The 22179-nt window shown below is 41.3% G+C and overlaps 2 protein-coding genes across 4 annotated transcripts; both read left to right on the top strand.

The window, feature by feature from the left end:
* Window positions 1–6330: 6330 nt before the first annotated feature.
* Window positions 6331–7522, top strand: LOC116930123 (thioredoxin domain-containing protein 17). 2 transcript variants are annotated; one of them, XM_045181009.1, is made up of 4 exons: window positions 6331–6585; window positions 6634–6681; window positions 6741–6822; window positions 6883–7522. In XM_045181009.1, the coding sequence occupies exons 1-4, from the start codon at window positions 6465–6467 to the stop codon at window positions 7028–7030; spliced, it is 399 nt and encodes a 132-aa protein (XP_045036944.1). In that variant the 5' UTR covers window positions 6331–6464; the 3' UTR covers window positions 7031–7522. The 2 variants fall into 2 exon arrangements, with proteins under 2 accessions (XP_045036944.1, XP_032793382.1); XM_032937491.2 differs by having other exon boundaries at window positions 6339–6585; window positions 6652–6681.
* A 5447-nt stretch (window positions 7523–12969) lies between these two features.
* On the top strand, window positions 12970–21763 carry LOC116930122. Of its 2 annotated transcripts, XM_045181010.1 has the most exons (10): window positions 12970–13511; window positions 13673–13965; window positions 14085–14438; window positions 17091–17311; window positions 17995–18069; window positions 18147–18200; window positions 18285–18321; window positions 18395–18498; window positions 18581–18920; window positions 20658–21763. In XM_045181010.1, the coding sequence occupies exons 3-10, from the start codon at window positions 14342–14344 to the stop codon at window positions 20783–20785; spliced, it is 1056 nt and encodes a 351-aa protein (XP_045036945.1). In that variant the 5' UTR covers window positions 12970–13511; window positions 13673–13965; window positions 14085–14341; the 3' UTR covers window positions 20786–21763. The 2 variants fall into 2 exon arrangements, with proteins under 2 accessions (XP_045036945.1, XP_032793380.2); XM_032937489.2 differs by lacking the exon at window positions 12970–13511 and having other exon boundaries at window positions 13592–14438.
* The last annotated feature ends 416 nt before the right edge of the window (window positions 21764–22179 follow it).

Genomic DNA, 22179 nt, shown 5'->3' on the forward strand with positions numbered 1-22179 from the left:
GGCCTTCGACTTTCTAAAAAGTCATTCCTCTGGCGCCCCAAGCAATACGGGGAGTCGACCGTTGCGGCAAAGCCCCCTTGTTTTCGAACAAAGAAGAAAGTCAAGTTAACCGTTGGAAAGGACGCTACCGCGACCCCCACGCCAACCAAGGAAAAATTCGTCCTCAAGAACTAATAAATAGAACTAGAATTAGCTTGCCTCTTCAGTCTTCTGTTAGCATTCTCGCTAGTGGTTCCTGTCTGTCCCGGCCTGTCCCAGCCCTACTGTGCCTACAAATACAACATGCGGTAAAGTCAAACAACAATTCTTTTGTACTTTAAAATCTTGTGATAGTTTACACGTTCCACGCGCGTGTAAACCATTACACAGCCATGGTAGCGTTCTGTGAGGCACACACCACAACCGGGAAAATTGTGGCCTATGACTCAAAACTTCCAGATGCTGGCGTTACTGCGGCAAATGACCTCGCAATGGCTGGTTCCAGAATGTCCGGGAGTGGAGGGTTCCCTGTACCCAAAACTGCAAACCCGATATTGTGGTTGACATATATGAAATCTCACGGAGGAGTACCAGAGGAGGTGCTGCAATGGGCAAATGGACAGGCAAACAGAATATCTAAAACTCGGCCGGGAACTATGGGAGAGTACATCAAACCTACTTACATCTAAACACGTTTTGACCCTCATGAAAAAAAAAAAAAAAAAAAATGTTCCGCCGTAAAATTTTGAAACGTTTTTTTCTCGTCAGCATTTCCACACGATTGAATATTTTCCAATTCTTTCTTCCAATCCTTTTCTCTTCTTTCTTATTCGTGCACTTGTCTCTTTCCTTACTCTTAAACTTTGTCTCATGCTTTTCTCCCTTTTGAACTGTCTGTTTCCCCCGCGTCCCGCTCTCGCTACCAGAAGCCGCTTCGTATCGTTTTACCAACGTGCGCTCCCGTAACGCTCGCGCTACATCGGTAAGCTTCCAAATTGCCCTTATTCTGTCCTTTCCCGTGTAATTCTTATGGCCTTAGTCAAGTGAAATACACGTCTATCATTGTGGGTAATTCGCCTCCGAGTTCACTTAAATTCCAATTCCAAACAACATTTAATTCTTTGCAATTGTAACGAAGGCCTACAAATACATTTAATTATGATACCCACATTCTTATTATATTATGTTTACTCTCCCTTGGCATATAATTATGTCTATATTTTACTCTCTCACATCTACTCTTCTTTTGCATATTATTCGAATATTGTGATTCGCATAGTAACCATTTGTCATAGACATCTTAGAGTTGACCCAATTGAACACCTGCTGTCTGACTCACACGTGCGACGCACATCACGCCATTAAATAAACATCCGTTTGATTGGTCGCACGCGCGACGCTAATCAAGCCATTAAACAAACACTTTCTGATTGGCTGCACGCGCGACATAGTGTTACGGTTTAACAAGAAACCGAACTAAAGAATTGAGACGTACGCTACTTAAGGAACTATTCAACAATGTATTTACCGCGAGGGGCAGCCAGACAGACCACCGTCAGAGCTCCCTCTTGAATCATGTGATGGTGGGGGGATAGGCTGCAGAAGGCCGGCGTGGGGACGAGATACGTGCTTAAAACACTGACAATGAACACAGGACAACACAAAATTACGAACATGTTTTGCCATTCGTGGCCACCAAAAACGATCAGACAATCGGGAAAGGGTCTTTTCAATACCAAAATGACCAAGGCTTGGATAGAGCAGGTTATACCGCGTTGTTCGGGCACATGGCACAACAAGCAGCTATTGAGGTGCTAGGGCTTAAAAACATGGTGGCGCAAGCTCATTATCACGGGATGACTGCCATCACTATGATAGTGGGTGCAATGAAAGAGTGCCCCAACTTCCAATGGGGAATTATTGACGCGATCTGGCCCACAGAATATCAGACTTTCGTCGCGGTTGTCAGTGATTTGCGGTTGCCAGGCACTCAGCGAATAAACCCTTGGGGGATTTGGTACGATGGCTGAGAAGAACATTATTAGGGCCACCCAATTTAAGAGGCTATCACAACTCGCCTATGATATCCAAGTCAAGTATATGGGCAATACTTCCATCCAGGCTCTGGCATCTTATGGCACTCGCGCCGTCTACGGGAAATGGGGCCCAACTATCGATGCTCTTATGGCCGATTATGACAATTGGTTGATAAACAACAACACGGTCGCTGCACTCACAGCTAACATACCTCTTCTGACACCAAATGTTACGGTTTAACAAGAAACCGAACTAAAGAATTGAGACGTACGCTACTTAAGGAACTATTCAACAATGTATTTACCGCGAGGGGCAGCCAGACAGACCACCGTCAGAGCTCCCTCTTGAATCATGTGATGGTGGGGGGATAGGCTGCAGAAGGCCGGCGTGGGGACGAGATACGTGCTTAAAACACTGACAATGAACACAGGACAACACAAAATTACGAACATGTTTTGCCATTCGTGGCCACCAAAAACGATCAGACAATCGGGAAAGGGTCTTTTCAATACCAAAATGACCAAGGCTTGGATAGAGCAGGTTATACCGCGTTGTTCGGGCACATGGCACAACAAGCAGCTATTGAGGTGCTAGGGCTTAAAAACATGGTGGCGCAAGCTCATTATCACGGGATGACTGCCATCACTATGATAGTGGGTGCAATGAAAGAGTGCCCCAACTTCCAATGGGGAATTATTGACGCGATCTGGCCCACAGAATATCAGACTTTCGTCGCGGTTGTCAGTGATTTGCGGTTGCCAGGCACTCAGCGAATAAACCCTTGGGGGGATTTGGTACGATGGCTGAGAAGAACATTATTAGGGCCACCCAATTTAAGAGGCTATCACAACTCGCCTATGATATCCAAGTCAAGTATATGGGCAATACTTCCATCCAGGCTCTGGCATCTTATGGCACTCGCGCCGTCTACGGGAAATGGGGCCCAACTATCGATGCTCTTATGGCCGATTATGACAATTGGTTGATAAACAACAACACGGTCGCTGCACTCACAGCTAACATACCTCTTCTGACACCAAATGTTACGGTTTAACAAGAAACCGAACTAAAGAATTGAGACGTACGCTACTTAAGGAACTATTCAACAATGTATTTACCGCGAGGGGCAGCCAGACAGACCACCGTCAGAGCTCCCTCTTGAATCAAAGCCAAAGAACAACTGCCACACACCCTCGCCGTTTGTCTTCGGCCGAGAGTGTGTGCAAAAAAAGGGTGAGGGAAGAAAAAGGGGGTCGCCCCATCTGGCGATACAATAATCAAGCATAAACGGCCTAGGCCTTCTAGCGGTTAGGCCGAGATGGCGGGCCCGCAACAATAGCGACGCGTCAACAGCATCATGCCACTTTGACGAGATACGAGGTTTCATGGTGAACCCAAAATCTAAGAAAGATGAGACAACTAGCAGCTCGCTAAACGTTCAGTTGCCTTCAACAACACTAGTTCGACACCTAACTTGCCTTAGAGTTTTCTCTTACAAGTGTTTCTCCGGCTGCCTGTTTCCGTAAGTGCCTATCTGAATTGTATTTCCAATCGTCTCCATTTCGTGTCTGAATTCGCCGTATCGCACGCGCTACTACGGTAAGATCAATTTACGTTGTCTCCATTTACACTTTGTTTCCCTTTAGTTTCTCGTGTCCTTATGCGTGTAGTCTCCCTTATATTTTATGGCCTATTCTAGTAATACACTGTCATCATTGTGGGTAAACGCCTCCGAGTTCCGTGTTAATATGTATTTGTCTTAATCCGTAAAGTCATTCACCCGAGAGGGAGGATGCTTTACATAATACTTCACCCCACAAGGGATGTATTAAAGTACCAGAGTGTCAAGCTTATAATTTGAGAATTTTTTCTTTGGATGTCAAGCGATCTACAGTCAGCTTGATATCGTTTTCTATGAAGTACGAAAAAAAAAAAAAAAAAGGTTTTCCTTCTGGGAAAAGTGACTTTGTCCGTTGTATGCGGAGAGACAATTTTACAGCAAGAATTTATTGTTTTAAACGGTGTTTCTGAAGATTGTATCCTTGGATGGGATGCGATCAAGAAGCATGGTTTTCAGCACGATGGTGAAACAAAGAGCATTTATTTAGTACGAGATGGGCAAGACCCATCGTCTACTTTAAGGTACCGGAAATGGCAATTACGGCAGTAAAAAAGACGACGTTACCTCGTCAGACGTCGCTAGTAGTTGTATGCCAATTAAAGGGTTCATTTCCGTATGGCAATGGTTATCAGTATAGAGCAAGTAACTGACGCGTACCCCCACTGTTTTACGAACACACCTTACTATTTTAAGAGAGAAATTGCGGCTGGCGGCCATGTTTATCTCGAAATAAACATGGCTTCCAGCCGCAAAAGCTAATCTTAAAACACCAAGGTGCGTTCGTCCCAATACCAATTGGGTACGCTTACCCTCGTTCTTTCCTATCTTACCTATCATTCTATCTTTACATTTAAGAGTACTTTACATTTTGAGTAAATAAACCCAATAGTTAAACAGAAAACAGAACAAACAGCTCTAACGATCATTAGACACAATAAAATGTGAGCAAGGTCTGAAAGAAACATGTCCAACATCAATTTATTGGGCCAGAACCGTCATTCGCATGACGGGGTGCCCCGGGTTGCTCGGTTCAAACCGGTTTGTATCCGTGTTGGCGGTTTTAACCAATAACCCGACACGTAACCCGGTTTACCCAGCAATCCGAACTGACCCGCGAACTGAACCGTTAATTTTTATGAAAGAGATTACTCGCTGGGCATGTTTTCTTCAGATTTATTGATTCACAAATTATTAAATTGAATTGCTCTACATGTTTATACACTTAACACTTTTCCAAAGTTTGTACGAATCTGTGAAATAGTTCATTTCACTCACGGATCCGAACCAACCGTTCCACATTCAACATAATTATCGGTTTCTACCTATTAAATACTATCTTTTGACAAAATAACTGTCTAGGAAACACTTCCTTTCTCTTTATACATCTTTCCTTATTACAATCATTAGATTAAACTCACTTTTAAGTTACAAATTTTATTTTGTGGAATGGAGGTCTGAATCATTGCCTCCCACAGCCAACGCTCACACACACACACACAAAGATGGCAAGACGCACATTTTCTCCAAATTCGGTATTTCAGTAGTGTCACTTCAATGTGCCACGCCCAAACGTCAGCGCCACCGCTATAGCATCCCATACACACCCACGCACATAGTTTTACCCTTTCTTTTGCTCCCCTTTTCGTAAGTTAGCCGCTAAAATGTGGAACTTGGTCTGAAGAAAGTTTCAAGGACACATACACACTTGCTAGTATTTCACGTCCCTCTCCACCCTCTGCTTCCGTGCATACCCTTTTCCATGCGTTGGACTTAGAAAAATTCTTCAACTTGGTCTCCGCGAGACGGTATCGAAGGGTCGAGACCATCACCGCTACATCCCAGTGGGATTATCCCGGCTCTCTGATTGGCTCTCTCAACCCTTATACCCTTCCATGTATTTCTGCTTTCCGCTCCCACATTTTCCTGATACGCACATCGTGGTTTTCCGTGGGAGTGGAGTTCGCGCTTTGATTTGTTTGTTTCCTTGTGTATTTATATTAATTATTAAAAAGAAATTAAAACTTTAACGGTAAAAGGCATTGTGTTTGATAAATTTTAAAAACGGGAAGTAAACAATAAACATAAATAATAACACAACACACAGTAAAACCCATTACAAGATCCGATTTCCACAATTCATTGGCCGCTAGATGGCAGTACCCCTACGTATTACGCCATATGGAAAAACGACGCCACATAGTTGGAATACGTATTCCGAAATGGAACTTCAGTCAGCCTGGACACAGCGGCTTATGGGGAAATTTGCTAAAGCTAGCGATAGGGCCCGCGTCCAATGGGTAGGTATTTGGGCGAATGGGTAGGTCTTCTCGCCTAAAAAATTGGATCTGGTGGGGAACGGTTCTTGAGGCTTTGTGCCCACAAACTACCCGGGTTTCACGTGGGTAACACAATTTCGAAATCGGTTCCACTATCCGGTTAGCCTCGATTACCCGGGGGTTTTATCCTGAAAATTTAGCAATCTCCGCCACAAGATGGCACTCATCCACCAGGAAAAAAAATTTCTTACTACTCCCTCTTTTTAAAACTTGGCGCCTTCCAAGCCACCATTTTTCAAGATGGCGGTGTGTATACCCGGCTTACCCATAAAACTGGCCCTGTCTTGACAAATAGGCTACCCGGATCGCCCATGAGCGACTATTTTTCTATTTTTGGCGTCGATCCGTGGGTAACCCGGGTTTTCGGGAACCGGGGACGAGTCCTTAGTTTGACAGATGACAGTTACTCTGCATGACTGATTCGATGAAGTTTTTGTAAAGCTTAGAGATTGCTCCTTTTATCAAACGTCGTTTTCTCTTCAATTCTAATAATGGTCCAGAAACTGAAAGCTGAAGGTTTTGACCAATTCCAAACTGTTGTCAATGAGGTTGAAAACAAGAACCCAAATGGGGAAGTTTTTATTCTGTTTTCAGGTTCCAAAGATACAACAGGTAATTTATTGCTACTTTATTCTAGTAAATTGGAAAATTTTATTTTAGTTTTCCTGGTATTTGTAGGTCAGAGCTGGTGTCCTGATTGTGTTGAAGGTAAGTTGAATACTGTTGTGTCATGCAAATTCTCGCTATAACTACTTTTATTATTAAAGCTGAGCCCGTAATAGAGAAAGCTTTAGAAAGTGCCCCAGAAGATGCAACTTTCATATATGTTGGTGTTGGTGATAGATCCTTGTAAGTAATATTATCTCTGAGAAATTGATAACCTTTTGAATAACCATAGTTCCTTTTTAGTTGGAAGGATCCTAACTGTGTTTTTAGACTTGACAGCAAAATCAAACTAACATGTATCCCAACATTAATTAAATGGGGAACAAACAAGAGGCTACTTGACTACCAATGCAACAACCTTGATACTGTTCTTATGATGTTTGAAGATTAACATCCATTCAAATCAAACTTAGTCAACACTCGTATTTTTGGTTTGATTTCTGATTCGGTTTATGGTACTGGGTTTGGTGCAAAGATTGTATGTGTTGCATTAAAGATATGGTATTGAACTAGTCTTGCCATTCCACGTCTTTTTAGTCAGCCGATTTAGCAAAGTTAACTGGTATACATTGGGCTATAAAGTGTAATTTGAAAATTTGTCCCATCTTGCAAGCAAAATGAATTATTTTGTTATATTGTCAGGATTTGCACAACACTATAAAGCTAAAAACATTTATTGACTAATTAATTTGTTGTAACGACAGCGTATACTACCTTTAAATCACATACTGCATCATTATCATTAAATCATACTGAAATTTCGTTATGACTTCAATACTTTTTTAACTATCGCGCCTATTAATATGGAATACTGTGATTTTTGGAGTGTAGGGAAATTATGTGCTAGAAAAATAAAATTTGTTATCAGCAGGCTCTAACTAAATCAAGTGGTTTACTTTCTTGCGCTAACCAAGTCGCAATCTTGTTGCATGCAAAAGGGTTGCAACGGTTTGTGCACAATAGAAACGCTTGTGGACATTCTTCCAGAGCTATACCTGGCTAAACTGGCAAGCAACATTAATGTAGAGTTAAGGAGGGCCCCGTTGTCCGTATCAAGTTTTTCTTATAAGAAACTGGCGCGTCGTATAGCAGGTCACACACAAAAGAGTGTTTTACAAACTCTTTATTAGTTTCTTGACGATAGCTGTTTAACACACAAAGGATAATTGTGAGGTAGTCAGCATTTGTTTACGCGTAGCTTATTTGATAGCCAGAAACGCCTTGCTTGTAAATCCTGATCAAGAAGAACAGTATGAAATACGGGGTTAAGTATGAGAAGCCGTACTAAAATTGAAAAGAAGTTGAAAGTCGTCCATCTTCTTATCAGTCGTTGTTGCTTGTGGCTGAAAGGTTGGAGAACCTCTAGTGTTTTTCAGACATATACAGCAGAGGAGCGCACTTAAATGAAAATCGCCTTTTTTTTTATTATTTATGTTTCAAACGAATATCTTGAAGAGGTTTCATTTTAGGAAATGAGAAAGTTACGTATTCAACCAGGTGACTTTGGTAGGCAAACAATTCCTAGTTTTTTTTTTAAAACAATACATAACCAATTGTTTAGAATGAGAAACTTGAAATTCGGAAACATCACGACGCCCGCCTACCTCGAGAGTTTATTGCCCTGGGGATGCGAAGAGTCAGTTTAGCTTAAAGCAGCCACTAACGCATTGCTGCATAGCCAGTGAAAAGTATTGTGCCTCTCTTCTGTTTAGATGCACCGGAAAAACTCAAAAGAGAATGAGAGTATGGGGCTTACATGAAGATCGATGTCCGTTTTTTCCGATCCCTAACATGAAACCCTACTTTCCTCGACGCTCGTCTTTAGACACACACACACACACACCCAACACCTCGCCTTCCTTTTTCTCCTTCAGTAGTTACAGTGTCTCCTTTTACTGTTACCATTCGGCCATAGTCATTCGGTTTGTTTCATTCGATTCGTGTTAGGCTATCAGCAGCTATTACCGTCTAGAGTTTATTTTCTGCAAAGAGTGCATACTGCCGTATGCATAATATACAAAAAATTGCCCCTTTTTTCCCCCTTTAGCTTGTTGATTTTGAATAATAATGCCTATATTCGTTAAGTATACCGATTGCGATTAGCGACGCATTGCATAACGGTGTGTTCCGTGTTTTTCTCCAGTCCAACATGAAAAAATGTCAAAACATCGTAAAAAAAGTTATGACAGATTAATGATAAATGGGGGGCAAACTATAGCCAGTAAGCCCAAGCCATGACTATGATTGGTTTAATGATGATTAACAGCAAAATGTCTTGCTGAATGGACTCGATTTAGCAATCTAGTCACACCAACTAAAAGGAACAAATGTCACTTGCGCTGCGTACGTTTTTTGATGACTGTAGCCGTTTGACTTAAATGAGGATTTTTGAGGCTCTTATGTGAGGTCACTTGAGCAAAGTTAATGGATAAAAAAGAAAAAAAAAAGGTTTTTCAGCCACCAACCGACTAGATAGCATCAATCGATAGTTGCAGAAAGTGAAGGGCATCCAGCCAGCCGAGGGATGCTGAGGAGAGAAAAAGAAAAAAAAGCCAAAGAAATCGGACGTGTTCGAGTGGTTGCTCTGTCTCATTTTCTCACTTCGATGCTAAACTTATCAATGTCTTATCGCTGCTTTGGAATGTTTCTCGCTGGCTGCCGGGCTGCTACTCGCCCGTCTTCCTCATATATATTTTCTATCTTGCTTTGCTCTTTTTTCAGACGAGTGACCACTTGATGCCGTGACCAAGATGGTTCTGAACTGTAATTCAATTTACTCAACATACAAGTTCAAACCAAAAGAGAGTAAAGAAAAATGGGGCAAGTGTTCATCAGTTTTCTTATTTCAAAGGGGGGCCACGCTGCTGGGCTCTACACCGAAAGAATATAAGCCAAGATTGGGTTAGTGCTGGAACAATGCGTGCTGCCAAAGGCCGGGACCGTACTGGCCCGCAAATTAAATCAGACTGGCGAGGGGGAAAGGGGGCCAATACGGAGTGATTAAACGCGTCGTGTGGCAAATATATAAAGGTTAGAACTAGTGATATAAAGGGCCAATATAAATATATGTTTGTTGTTCCAATCACGCTTCAGTTGAGATGGGTATTCATCGGTCGGATGGCCAAGGGGGCGATTTATTCATACAAGAAAGAAAGAGAGGGAGACAGAGAGAGAGAGAAAAAGACCACTGGTGCACTTGAATGGCAGTATAGACCTCAAAAAGGACGTGCAGTGGGAGAAGAATGATCGACGACTATTGGGAAATCAGAGGGAACAGCGGGAATACCGCCAGCACCAGCAGCTTTTTGTCTGAGGCTGGTGACGGCGTCAGGGCTATATGGTCTCTTGAGTTCCGACAGTATGTCATCGGCCAACACACACACGCGGGTCCGACAACAAAAAAATGGGGGGTATTGCAACCATGAACAAGCATCCTTACGCTTGGTTGCTTTTCAATTGAAAAAAATATGCCACGTAATAAGCGGTTGGTATCTGTCCTTTTTTTTATGCCGAGCACCGAAATTCGCTTCTTAGATTTATGCGTCAATGTTTAAATATAAGCAGTCGAGCCATATAAAGTCCATTCTTTGCTCGCTCGTTTCATTTTTTTTTTTTTTCTATTGGTATTGACAAGATTACTGGCGGACTTGTAAAGTGGCCTATACTATCGATCCATTTGTTAGCCGACGCTTTGCTGCTGTCTTTAAGGAGAATAAAAGTGTATAAAAGAGAAAGAAGAATGCTCGTTGTCCTAACAGATCACGAATCCTGTGGGTTTCGTACATAAGATAATTAGTAGGCCCTGTATATAGTCCCTCACGTTTCGTCGCGGTATATGAGTTAGACATTATATTGCTGTGCTATGTATTATATAGATGGATAGACATATACTTGAGTAGGAACTTGTATTTCTCTCTCTCTCTCTTTCTCTCGATGTGCTGAATCCCCAAGGTGTCGTCTTTTGTCCTGGAACGCTGCAAGTCTGGCGATCAAGAGTAGCCGAGACTCATTGCCAGTGAGAGGGGAAACAATCATGCTGTGTCCTCCGTTCGTCGACATCGATGGATAGCCCGTGTGGTTCGGCCCGATGCTGGATGAAGTAATTTCTAATACACAGACGTGTGAGCACCCTAGATCACGATTAAGGAGCAATCGGGGTCATGTCTCTTCTCATCCGTTCGCCTGTGTCAACTAACTTTCGAACGAACGTCATCAAACCATCTCCGCGTTTATGCAGAAAGCGGTTTGAATTTTCCCCCTCTTTGCGCTTGTTCAACTAAACGTGTGCGATATTTCCTGATAATTTAGCGTATATATCATTGGAAAGAAATCAAGCTACGCGCAGTCGTCGGACAACAGGTGATGGCTAAATCGCGTATACGGGTGGAGGTCAGTAAACATTTTTTAAAGAAAGACACGAAAATTTCGTGAGGAGCCAAAGGTAATAGTTCAAACGGAAAGAGCGCGTAATACCAGTGCGGACATCATTTTGTATACCTTAATGAAAGGTGATGAGACAATTGCCGTCGGCTTGTACGGATCAAGGCCAAAACAGCGCTGGGCAAAGGAAAGAGTCGGTGTGTCCCGCCTGCCCAGGAAGAGCTCAAAAGGACAAGGCTTAAACAAAAACACACCATCGATATAGTACAGTCCAGTTCATTTTCGTTGCTTCTACCTGTGGACGAAAAGAAGACACTCCACCATAATGAAAACAAAGAGGACTCGGCCGTTTGGAAACCTTATGGTGTGCCTTTGATTTTATCATTTCCCGTTCGCTCTTCTTTAAAGTGCAACGCACACGAAACTATACGAGGCTGTACAATGTGCTACACGATTTCATTAGTTACAAACTCTGCACTACTGAGATCGTTGCTGTTTGAAAATGTATATTTATTAAACGACATGAATTCAATAGCCAAAAATAGTCCCGAACGATGCGATGCAACCAACTCGAAACGTTTATGATTTTAGAGAAACATAAAGGGTCGGTTTTGTTCTTTGTTTTAAGTGTTTTGAAAGAAGTCACTCGCACCCTTTTGAAGTGGTGCGCTGTGACAAAGTTCCGCGCACCTTCCAGCCAACGGTATAGTTGCCCCTGCATAGTTATGCATATCATCATCGTCAAATCTATTGAAGTAACAGGGCGCAACTACAAGACAACATATTACCTATTAAACACTGTTATTGTTGTCAAATTTCGAGATAATGAACCGCGTTGCAATGCAAGAGACATTACCGTAATAGGCCTATAAGGCATAAGAATAATTTAAAAGCGTATTTAATTATGTAAAGAAACATTGTTAAAAATGACAGAATGAGTATAGTCTAAGTGTCTGACTAAGCCTCAGTTTAGAACCGCAAATTTAATTGGTTTATCGCTGAAAGCCTTTACGTGTCTAACGGGCTGAGATTCGACTGGACGATTCGGAACATGTAGAGCTTAGCTCAATAAAAATGCATATTTCTATTCCCGTAATAAGAGATCAACGTGAGGGGAGAGGGGGGGACCTCTGGACAACTTTATGACCAATTGATTTACCTTCCAAAGAGAGAGAGAGCAACGCATTGCGAAACAAAAGGATCGATCAGCTGACATGGGCACATGACAACCAACACGACTCGAAATCGATGAAATCAGATCGAAGATGAACGAGTTCAAGAATTCAAGAGGTATCTCATTTGAATTGCAAATGCAAACGTATCAACCTGATGTGCTCCTATGGAAATCGCTGTGGCCCTGGTCGTATTTTCGAGCTCCTTTTTATTTTCTCGTGTATAGCCACTTCACATCCATCGGGCCACTATACACGACTTTGTTGAGAAACTCACAAAGACAACCTTATGACTGTACCCGAAAGTTCCTCTGTCATCACTCGTTACCTGGGCTTGCGTATGTGTAAATATACGCAGTGCGAAAACAGATAGATTCAGAATACCTATAATCCAGGTTGCTGAACAAGACATAGGTTGACTTGTGCTAACAAGCAGCAGGTTAATCCACGCCCAACGAATACCATTTTCTTCCTCAAAACTCGTGAAAAGAATGATGTACTTTTGTATGGATCTGCCATGACTCCAGATTTTGCGGTCTCCCCCCTTTTGACAGTTGGAAAACAAAATCGACAGCCGATCGAACGAGTCTGTTGGATACGTATTTGCGTTGCCGTAGATACGTATATATGCATACTAGGTTAGGGCGTTTCCTTTCGTGACAATTTTGATTGAATTCATATAGCCCATGTTAGGTATTGGTTGACGCGTGCATGGCATTGTCAACGGGGAAATGGTGGGGGGGGGGGGGAATAAGCCACGCGTTGCTTGTGAAAAGGTGAGAGCCTTTCTCGACGATGTACGTGATATCTCCATAAGCTTGTTTTCGAGTGAACTTGATAGTTTTTTTTGTTTTGTTTACGATCGGCAATAGCCATAAGGCTGAAATGGGCGGTGGTATATATAAGACTATTTCGTAAGCCATTAGGTATGTATTATTGAAGGATGTTTGGGTTTAAGTGTTTGGCACTCGTCAAAAGCAGATGATTTTAACGTTCTTCTCCAGTGCCAAATAATAGCAAAGGGAGATTTTTTTTTTAAACGTACAATTATAGATGAGATTGATGTGGGGAAAGGAAAAAAATAATAATAATAATCTAAGAAGTAATAAATAAATGGAATATGTCGCGTTCGGTCTGGATTGAGCAGCTGTTTGCCGATCGTGTTGCAATGGCTTTTATCAAAAGTTGTCAAATTGGACGATTCCTCATAAATATTTGTTATCGTGATTTGTTCTTAGGATCTACCGTGAGAACAACTGCCATCGCGACAGCGAATTTATCGAAACGCAGACTGTGAGATATTGCGCTTAAAATAAAAAGGTAAAATGTAATTTTTGTTTTTTTTTCCTAATCAATTTATTTGAGTCAATTTCTCTGATGTGTTGTGAATTTTATCGAAGGTCAAGAACAAGAGAAAAAAAAACAAACTCCATCATTATTATTAAAAAGGTAAGTGTACTGACTATTTTCTGATTGTCCAGGATTATGAAGACAGACATCGTTTAACTGGATCCTGCATGGGAATGGCTGTTTGTAGCCTCGACAGCAAGTAGAAATTGGCGGGCACACAGGTCGAAAGAAACAATCCAAACTGCAGCGCAGACGCTGACGCTCTCCTTGGCTGCTTGCGACTGTCTTCCACCAACTAGATCCCCCTTAGCTTATACTATACCGTGGTCGCGTGTGTCTCTCTTTCACACCTTAACCCACTCACGTCACAAACGGGTGGCTACATTGTTACACGTTCAACTGCCGACGATCAAATCTTTTAACAGTTCAGTGTTTTTTTTTCTACTTAAAAAAAAAAAAAGGAGCAGTTTCACACACCAATATCGACGTCGAACATCTAGACGCATGTGTTGGAAACCATTTTTTTTTTTTTTTTCGTTTTAGTTCATTCTCAGGTGTCACGAACTGCTTTAATTACTAATGTGCACGTCATCACTGTGGAGCAGCGAGAATAAGGCGATTTGAACGGCACTATTTCAGCCTTTTCAAAGCCTACGCATCCGCCGTGTAGCAATAACGCTTGTCCGCTTTCACATCAATAAAGGCTGTTGTGTTTCAAAGTTTCGGAAAAGAAAATTGTTGCGGGAGAACCGATAGATGATCAAGCGAAGCAACCTGTTTCCGTAACACGTTTTGCCTCAATGGATGTGCGCGTCTACAACCGAGTGCCGGCGATGATTGTGAACTTGCGATTTATCCAGTGGGTTACGGCTCTGCTCGTTATATTCCGCCTCGCTCGTAAGTCATACAACATTTATAGCTAATCGCATATACCAAGTTAGAAAAACTGAGTGAGTTTTTATTTTATCTATATAATGAACGCGTGGACTTTTAAAAATGATCGGCTCCCAAGTTAATCAGACGGAAAATCCCATTTGCAAAGTTTATTTCCTGATTTGTTTTTGATAAATATTAGCAGCCGAAAAGAGAGGACAAATGCTTATAGCTGCAAAGCTTACGCGAACAAAGTTCGACAAGTCAAACAAGTAAAAACAAAAAAATTATGAAATCCTCCGTTTACGGTTGGCTGCCGCTCCGGCAGTCGAGAGGCCTCTTTAACAGTTGAGTATTTGAAACGATTTTGTTGTTGTTGTTGTTGAAGGACGGGCCATTTAAAAGCCTCAAGTCTTGGGAAAGCTTAGAACTTGCGTCGCATCACGACAAATTGTTGTACCGTAGTCTAGTCGACGAACAATCGCAGGAATAACTAAACGAGGTTAGCGTTTCTCTCGGATTTGTGCATCTCACAGGTACAACGTAAATTGTTTTTGACATTTGGAATGCAGACGTGTCTACTAAACGGATAGTATATATCTATATAATATAAACGTCATTTCCAGCAGAGTCAAAAGGTGCGTTCAGGAAAAAGAAAAATGAAGAAATCCAAAACAGTTAGAAATCCATTTTCACCATTTGTTCGGGAAATGGATGATTAAGTGGAACACTCTACTGGAATTAGGACATTATAGTCTTTAACGTCTACAATTGTTGATCCATTTTGGCCGGTCTCAGTGTTTTGTTTTGGTTTTTTGTTTGTTTGCGGGATGAGAATTACGTCGTATAGATGGGAGTGCGCTAATTTCTGATGCCGGCCTTGTGGTTTATTACCCAGCAGATCAATAGCTGATTTACTCTCATTCGCTTTTTTGTTTTTGTTTTTTGTTATCTCTTTGCTAACGACCGCAGTATATTCCGGATAGGTGTTACTCACCCTTCAAGGGAGAAGAGAGGCTTTTACCGCTCAGATATCCGTTGTCGATCTCTGTCAGGATACTCACTAAATAATTAACTACTACTATTCCGGCAAACATTTTAATCATCTTACACCTCTAATCAGCGTCAGAGTATCGCTGAACTATATACATGGGGCTTTCAACCTTAATAGATTGAATTGTTTCCTCCAAATGAACTTTGTGTCTCTGTGTGTGTGTGCTGTATATAAAAAGCTGAATCAAATGATTCGCTACGCCATCTGATGGCGTCCCAACACCGGAACAAAACTGACGTGAAATATTTCTTTAATCTCCTCTTGTTTTTTTTGTTTTGTTTTTTAAACGTACAAAAAAAAAAGGGGGCCCCCGAATGCGATGGCAATGTGACGTCACGCAACGTGGAAGAGGCACACACCCCAACCAAAACCAAAAAAGGAAAAAAAACAAAAACAAAAACAAAACACACACATCAAGAAAGAAAGCACTACATGAAGAGTGTTCCGAGTTATCTTTTTTTTGAATGAGTGGCATATATGGAGTAGCTATTATTTGATTCCGCTCGTCAGGAACCCCCGCATCGCGCTCCAACACGCCAATGACTAATCCGTCGGGATAGGGCGTTCGAATGCCGCGACAAAGATACCAACGACTTAACTTTTTCTTTTCTTTTTTTTTTTCTTTTTGTGAACAAAAATAAAAATGAACTTTTTACACAACGATGCATAACTATACAAAGAATTAAGGGGGGGAGGGAGGGGAAGAAAAACTGCCAGAAATCTACTCGGGTGAAAAAGAATGCGCAATTTTCAGCATTTTTCTTCTTATTCTTCCACCTATAGTATACGTATAAGTATATATACAGACGATGTACGTGTACGGCACAGCTGGATGGAAGTGCGCCGTGTCGCTATTCCACGCTATAGATGTACATAGCGTCGCAGGATTTTCGGCGCCCTGTAAACTTTCGGTCTCATAACTTGTTTCGCTCCTCTGTATCGTGTATCGATTTCAGAAACTTGTCAGCTGACAAGAGAGAGTGGACGACACGAAGTAGAAAGGTAAGATGGGTGTGTCTGCTGCAACGGAGGGTGAAAGGGACACAGAGCAAAATATAAAAAAAAAGAAAAAGAAAAAGAAGGGAGGAAGGCTATACAGAGTTGCTCGACAAGCACGGAGAGTGGGGGGGGGGCTTTCAAAAGTCGCTAGTGTATATATATATAGAGAAGCAAAAATCAAGGACCCAGTTTTTTTTTTTTTCTCCCTCTCTGTTTGTTATTTGTGTGTGGATGAAAAATTGGGGTGGACGCGGCAGTGAGCGTGCAACGTCGTGCGTGCTGGACGCACCGATAATATGAATGCCGGGGCGCTGTTCTACTTGTCTTGCGAATTAGCCTGATGAAACATGCAATATATGTATGCTTATACAAAAACATAGAACGGGGGGGGGGGGATACAGCAAAGAATGAAAAGCTTCATTCCTCCGACTGTTGAAGGGCCATTCCACGGTCATTATACGCACAAATCATGCTGATGGAGTAGGTTATCTTCGTTCGTTCTTATTGCGCGTTTTAATAGCTGCGCTACGCCATTAACTGCTTGATTTTGCTGATGACATTCTTCTAGTAAGAAAATATAATTTTTTTTTTCTTTATTTACGAAAAAAAATAAAAAATTAAAGCTGGAACGGAAGGGATCCAGTTGCTGCAGGTATCTGTACCCAGCGTGATTCAAGCGGGAGAAGGAGCGGCTCTGCTATGCGACGTCGATATGGAGAACGAGCGGCTCTATTCCGTCAAATGGTACAAAGACGACGAGCTGCAATCGGTCGAGTTCTTCCGGTTCGTCCCACGAGAAACACCGCAGTTGATCGTCTACGATTTGCCCGGCATTAATGTCAACGTAAGTCAATTTATTTTTTTTCTAACGACAGTCATCCGTTGTTTTGGAGTGGGGCTTTTAATTCATTTGTGTGTTAAACGAGAAAAACAAATAAAATAAAATTTGCCTAATTAATGGGGTTGAAAGTCGTGTTGACGACGCATATTTAAAGGTGTTATATATACGTTTAAAGTCGTAATATCGCATATAGTTGAATAGAAATCAACAAAATTGAGCCGCATGACTGGCACGTAATTATCTGTAATGGTCCGAATGGATTCACGTCTCGGGAGAGGTATTTTTCAATGCGTGCGTGTTCCAGAGACATTTGCCGTACAATCAGCTTTAAATTGGAAACGGCAGGTCAGATTCTATTACTATTATTACCACGTAACGGACATGCCGTTGCAGAGTATATATACAGAGGATCGCTTCCCTCTTTTTATTTCGTATCAAAGCAGCCAAGTGTCATCAATTTTAAATGCAATACATCCGTTCCGTTTGCTATTTGATGTCACCTTGTGTCTGTGCTCTCAACGCATGTATAGATTGATTTATTTGACGATGACAATGACCTATTTATCTGCTATATATGCGTTAAACACGATGATATCGAGTTAAAAATCTTGTTCAAAATCAAAAATCAAAATTACTGTCTATAATCACATAACCAACGGGCAATTGTAAATATTCTGACGTTTCAGAAAACCTTGTCAGACTGGCAACGCGTTTACCTGTCCCGCGTCAGTTTGGCTAGCAGCGGCCATTACAGATGCGAGGTAAGAAATCATCATAAAAAATGAGCACACTGCAAAGAAGCTTTAATGCAGATAAACGTTAAAAAACAAACCTCTAGGTATCTGCTGAAGGGCCAAGCTTTTCCTCGGTCAGCGGTGGCGGTCACATGGAGGTAAGTGCATTCGTTATTGACGGTCACGATCTATCCATAAAACCATGCATCTTTCATTGTTTGATTGCCGCTTTTTTAAACTAGGTGGTAGTGTTGCCGAAAAAACGGCCAACCATCACAGGTAAAAGTTTTATGGCTTTCGGAAAGCACTGGACGTGCTGCTGTGATGAGCTTTTATTACGCCATTAATATAGGGGGAAAGAGTAGTTACAGAGCCGGCGATTTAGTCGACGTCAACTGCACCTCGGCCGCCTCGAAACCGGCAGCCAACATCCGCTGGTTCATCAACGAAAGAAAGGTACAAACATTTCGACAGCCTTTTTCATACTGAAATCAATCGATTGTTATTATTTATAACAAAATAAAAAAATTGTGTTTAGGCCAATGCCAATTATATTCGGCAATATAAAGCCGTTTTCGGAGACGACGGGTTAGAGACGACCGTGCTCGGCTTAACTTTCGAAGTTCACGAAAGCCATTTGCAAAACGAAGGCAAACTAACGCTGCGCTGTGTGGCTTCCGTCAACTCGATACCGTCGGACAGCAGCTCTCATCACAACCAGTACCTCAGTAACAACAACAATCCACCGCCGGCAGCCTCCAGCACGGCATCGCTGGGCGGCTACGAGGTGAACGCGGGCAGGACGAGCTCGCCGGAACATTTCTACAACCCGTTGATTATAGAAACGATGTCGATGGTCTCAGAAGTTCGCTTCGAAGGTAAAACACACAATAAACATGCATCATATAGTACGTATAGCGCGATGTGCAAGATGGAGACGGTCAAGATTCACACGCACGTCACATCAGGGTCCCTGTATAGTTTTGTGATGGTTCGAAATGTTCTGATTGTTAGAGCGAAGATATTCCAATGCGAGACCGATCTAAAAATGATTCACTATAGCCATATAACTATAACGGCCGTATGCAAAACAATAATAGACTATATACAATCGGATTTTAAATGAAAATGGCTGTTCGCGAATTTGAGAAAGAGATTAACAGTGGGCCTCAACTTGGGATGAACACGGTCGGATGGCCTTAATAATTGTAGTCTACTAAGTGGTTGGACAGAGAAACGTTGCATTTGGGGGCTGTTGTTTGTTCTTCGTTTGAGAGAGTTGTACTTTTTTTTTCTTTTTTTTTTTTTTTTGGAACGGATAGAAAAACTAGGCTTTCAGCGTCTTCAAAAAGTGATAGCCTACGACTGAAAAAGAGTCTCGAGAACATTCTCTGTTTGTTTTAGACTCCATCTATTTGAAAAGCGCGCGCACTTTTGAAATTTTAAGCTGCATAGAACTGTGCGCTCAAGTGAGTCTTATCATTTGCGCGTTTCATATACGAGTATATAGATTTGAGACTAATCTCTCAACGTCGAGAACTTGTACACATTAACATATCATGCATATATATGTTGAAATTCATCAACTTTCTGAGCTCTTCTTAATCTGTAAACCGTAGTTCAATGGGATATTCTTAGCTCTGTTTTGTTTTTTTGTTTGTTTTTTTTTTTTTGGGGGGTTATTCGTTGAGGAATTACTTAGCAAAAAGGGGGAGGGGGGATTTTTAATAAGTAGATGTACATGTAAGAGGGGATCTTATAAGCAGTTGACACTTTTATCGTCCAATTCCACCTGCGTATATGCATAACTATTCCCTAATTCCATATATATAGAACGAGTAAAGACATTTATGTACATATAGCCTACACCTAGTCCTATTTGGAAAGTTGCTGAATAACTTGAAACCGTACGGAGATTCTTTCTTTGTATGCCAGTCGAAGTAAACCGCAAGATTAACGCTAATAAACGGCGCTATATAGTTTCTATATAATGTCGACTGTGTGCAAGAAAATCCGAGAACGGTATAGACACATTTATTTGCGTGCAATTTCGATTGAACATCCCTATATTTTTTGCAAAGCTTTCGTTGTGCTCTTAATTTCTTTTTTAATTGCGCCAGACCACATGTTTTGATTTTTTTAAAGAATATATTTTACCCTATTTAAGTCGGGAAAGAAAGGAATCATCGGATCGATAGAAGGACATGTTCGATTGACCGTGAGTTCGTTACTATACACACCGTCTGTACATGCCACACCAGTCTGCAGTCACGGAGGGCGTCCCTAGCGGCTAACAAATGGGCACAGCGAATCGATAACAATTAGACATGGCATACTCTTATAGATATAACTAATATCGGTCAGCATTCAGTTAGGAGACGAAGCGATGCTTAAAAACAGATGACTATCGGCGTTGATGTATCAAAATATACCGCATTTATATGCAGGCGCAATTCTGCCATACTTGAAAGGTGGCATCCATTTTTCAACAATAATGTGGTGAACATTAATTTTTGGGGTAGAGATTGTTCTCTTTGATTGTATATATATTTTTTTTTAATTGAATAACACATCAAATAAACCTCTATTTCTCTAAATTTTCATTTTCTGTTTAGCGTCTAGTGCGTCACCATTGTCGATTCAGTTTGGTTCACGCTGCTGGATGAGCCTCATTTGCGTGCTGCTGGCATCGATGGCTAATGGAATTGTTCGCCTACCTGGCTCCCTACAGGAGATCGTCTAGCGCATCGTAAACCCCCCAAAAAAAACAGCACTTGTTTTTCATCAGAAATTGTTTTGTTTTTCCTTGAAACTGCCTTGTTTTTGGCATTTGTTCTTGGTGGTTAGCCCTGGATCTCACGCGTATATACTTTTAGAAATGCATCATATCTGTTCACTCTCTCTCTCTCTCTCCCTCTCTCTATACCATCTCGATTCACAATCGTATGCATCTGCTCTATTTTACATTCACGGTTTTTATCCTGTTCGTGATCGTCTCTAGCCTTCTCCCGTCTCTCTCCCTCTTTTTCTCTTTGCTCGGCTCTTCTCTTGATAGCTGTGTTGTATCCATGTCTATCTCAATTCAATCTGTACATATACAGTACTATACAGTTCTCTGATCCTCCACAAGTTCTTGCTTCCCCAATTGATACATATATACTATATCTAAGCTCCGGAATGATTATATGCTGGAGGGCGGCGTGTGAATTTCGGTGAACGGCAAACACGCCGCGCACATATATATAAATACAACACTCCGCATTGGATACATGAAATGCAAAAATCACCAGATAGAACAAGTCCGAATTGCGGAGGGAAAATTCTCAAAGTTCAAGAGTTTAGTCTCATCATCCCTTCAGTTTCTCGTTTCAGTTTTCCTTCCTTTTTCTTTGTTTTTTTTTTTTTTGTTTGTTTTTTTAATTCATTTTTTGTTTGTTTATATTGCACTGTTGCGCTAAAAAAAAATAAATAAAATAACAAATGGTGGAAAAGAATTTCGTCATCCATCTTTTGGATATCGAGTTCGAACCTCTTCTGCTGTTCCTCGTTGTTAGTCGAGTCCCTATATACAATAAGTATTCCTATAGGTAATTAGCATTACAGCTATATATACTCGTGTAACAGACAAATGATGTCCGAAAAATGCCATATTTTACAGTCTGTTATGTTGACCATTTCATCATGTTCTGCTTATTACGAATATACGTTGTTGTATAAGAAAGCAATGTGCTCAATGATTTCTTACGTGTGGGGTATAGTGTATAGGTCGTGGTTCTCCTTGGGAGATTTCACGTAGGCCTATACATTCTTTATACGATATGAGTGTCCAGTTTCTAATGGCGTTGCTAGGAAAAACATAGAACTTTTCAAATTGGACGGTATATCTTATAAGTGGACATGTCGTCGATTAATTCATTATATGTTATACAGCAGCAATGCGGGGCAAACATTTGGGAATGGGAAGAAAGTGCTGTGGAAGGGAAACTTTACGAAAGTAGTACAGTATATACGAAAAGAGGTTGTTTTCCGTAGCCGGTTTATTCATGTATAGCAATAGAATCGCAGAAAAATTCGGTTTGCCTTATTACAAAGTATATAGTTGTTGAAAACTTTCTACTTTCGTTCGCCGTATTCCTT

Source organism: Daphnia magna, unplaced genomic scaffold (genome assembly GCF_020631705.1).
Source record: "Daphnia magna isolate NIES unplaced genomic scaffold, ASM2063170v1.1 Dm_contigs096, whole genome shotgun sequence".
Taxonomy (NCBI): domain Eukaryota; kingdom Metazoa; phylum Arthropoda; class Branchiopoda; order Diplostraca; family Daphniidae; genus Daphnia; species Daphnia magna.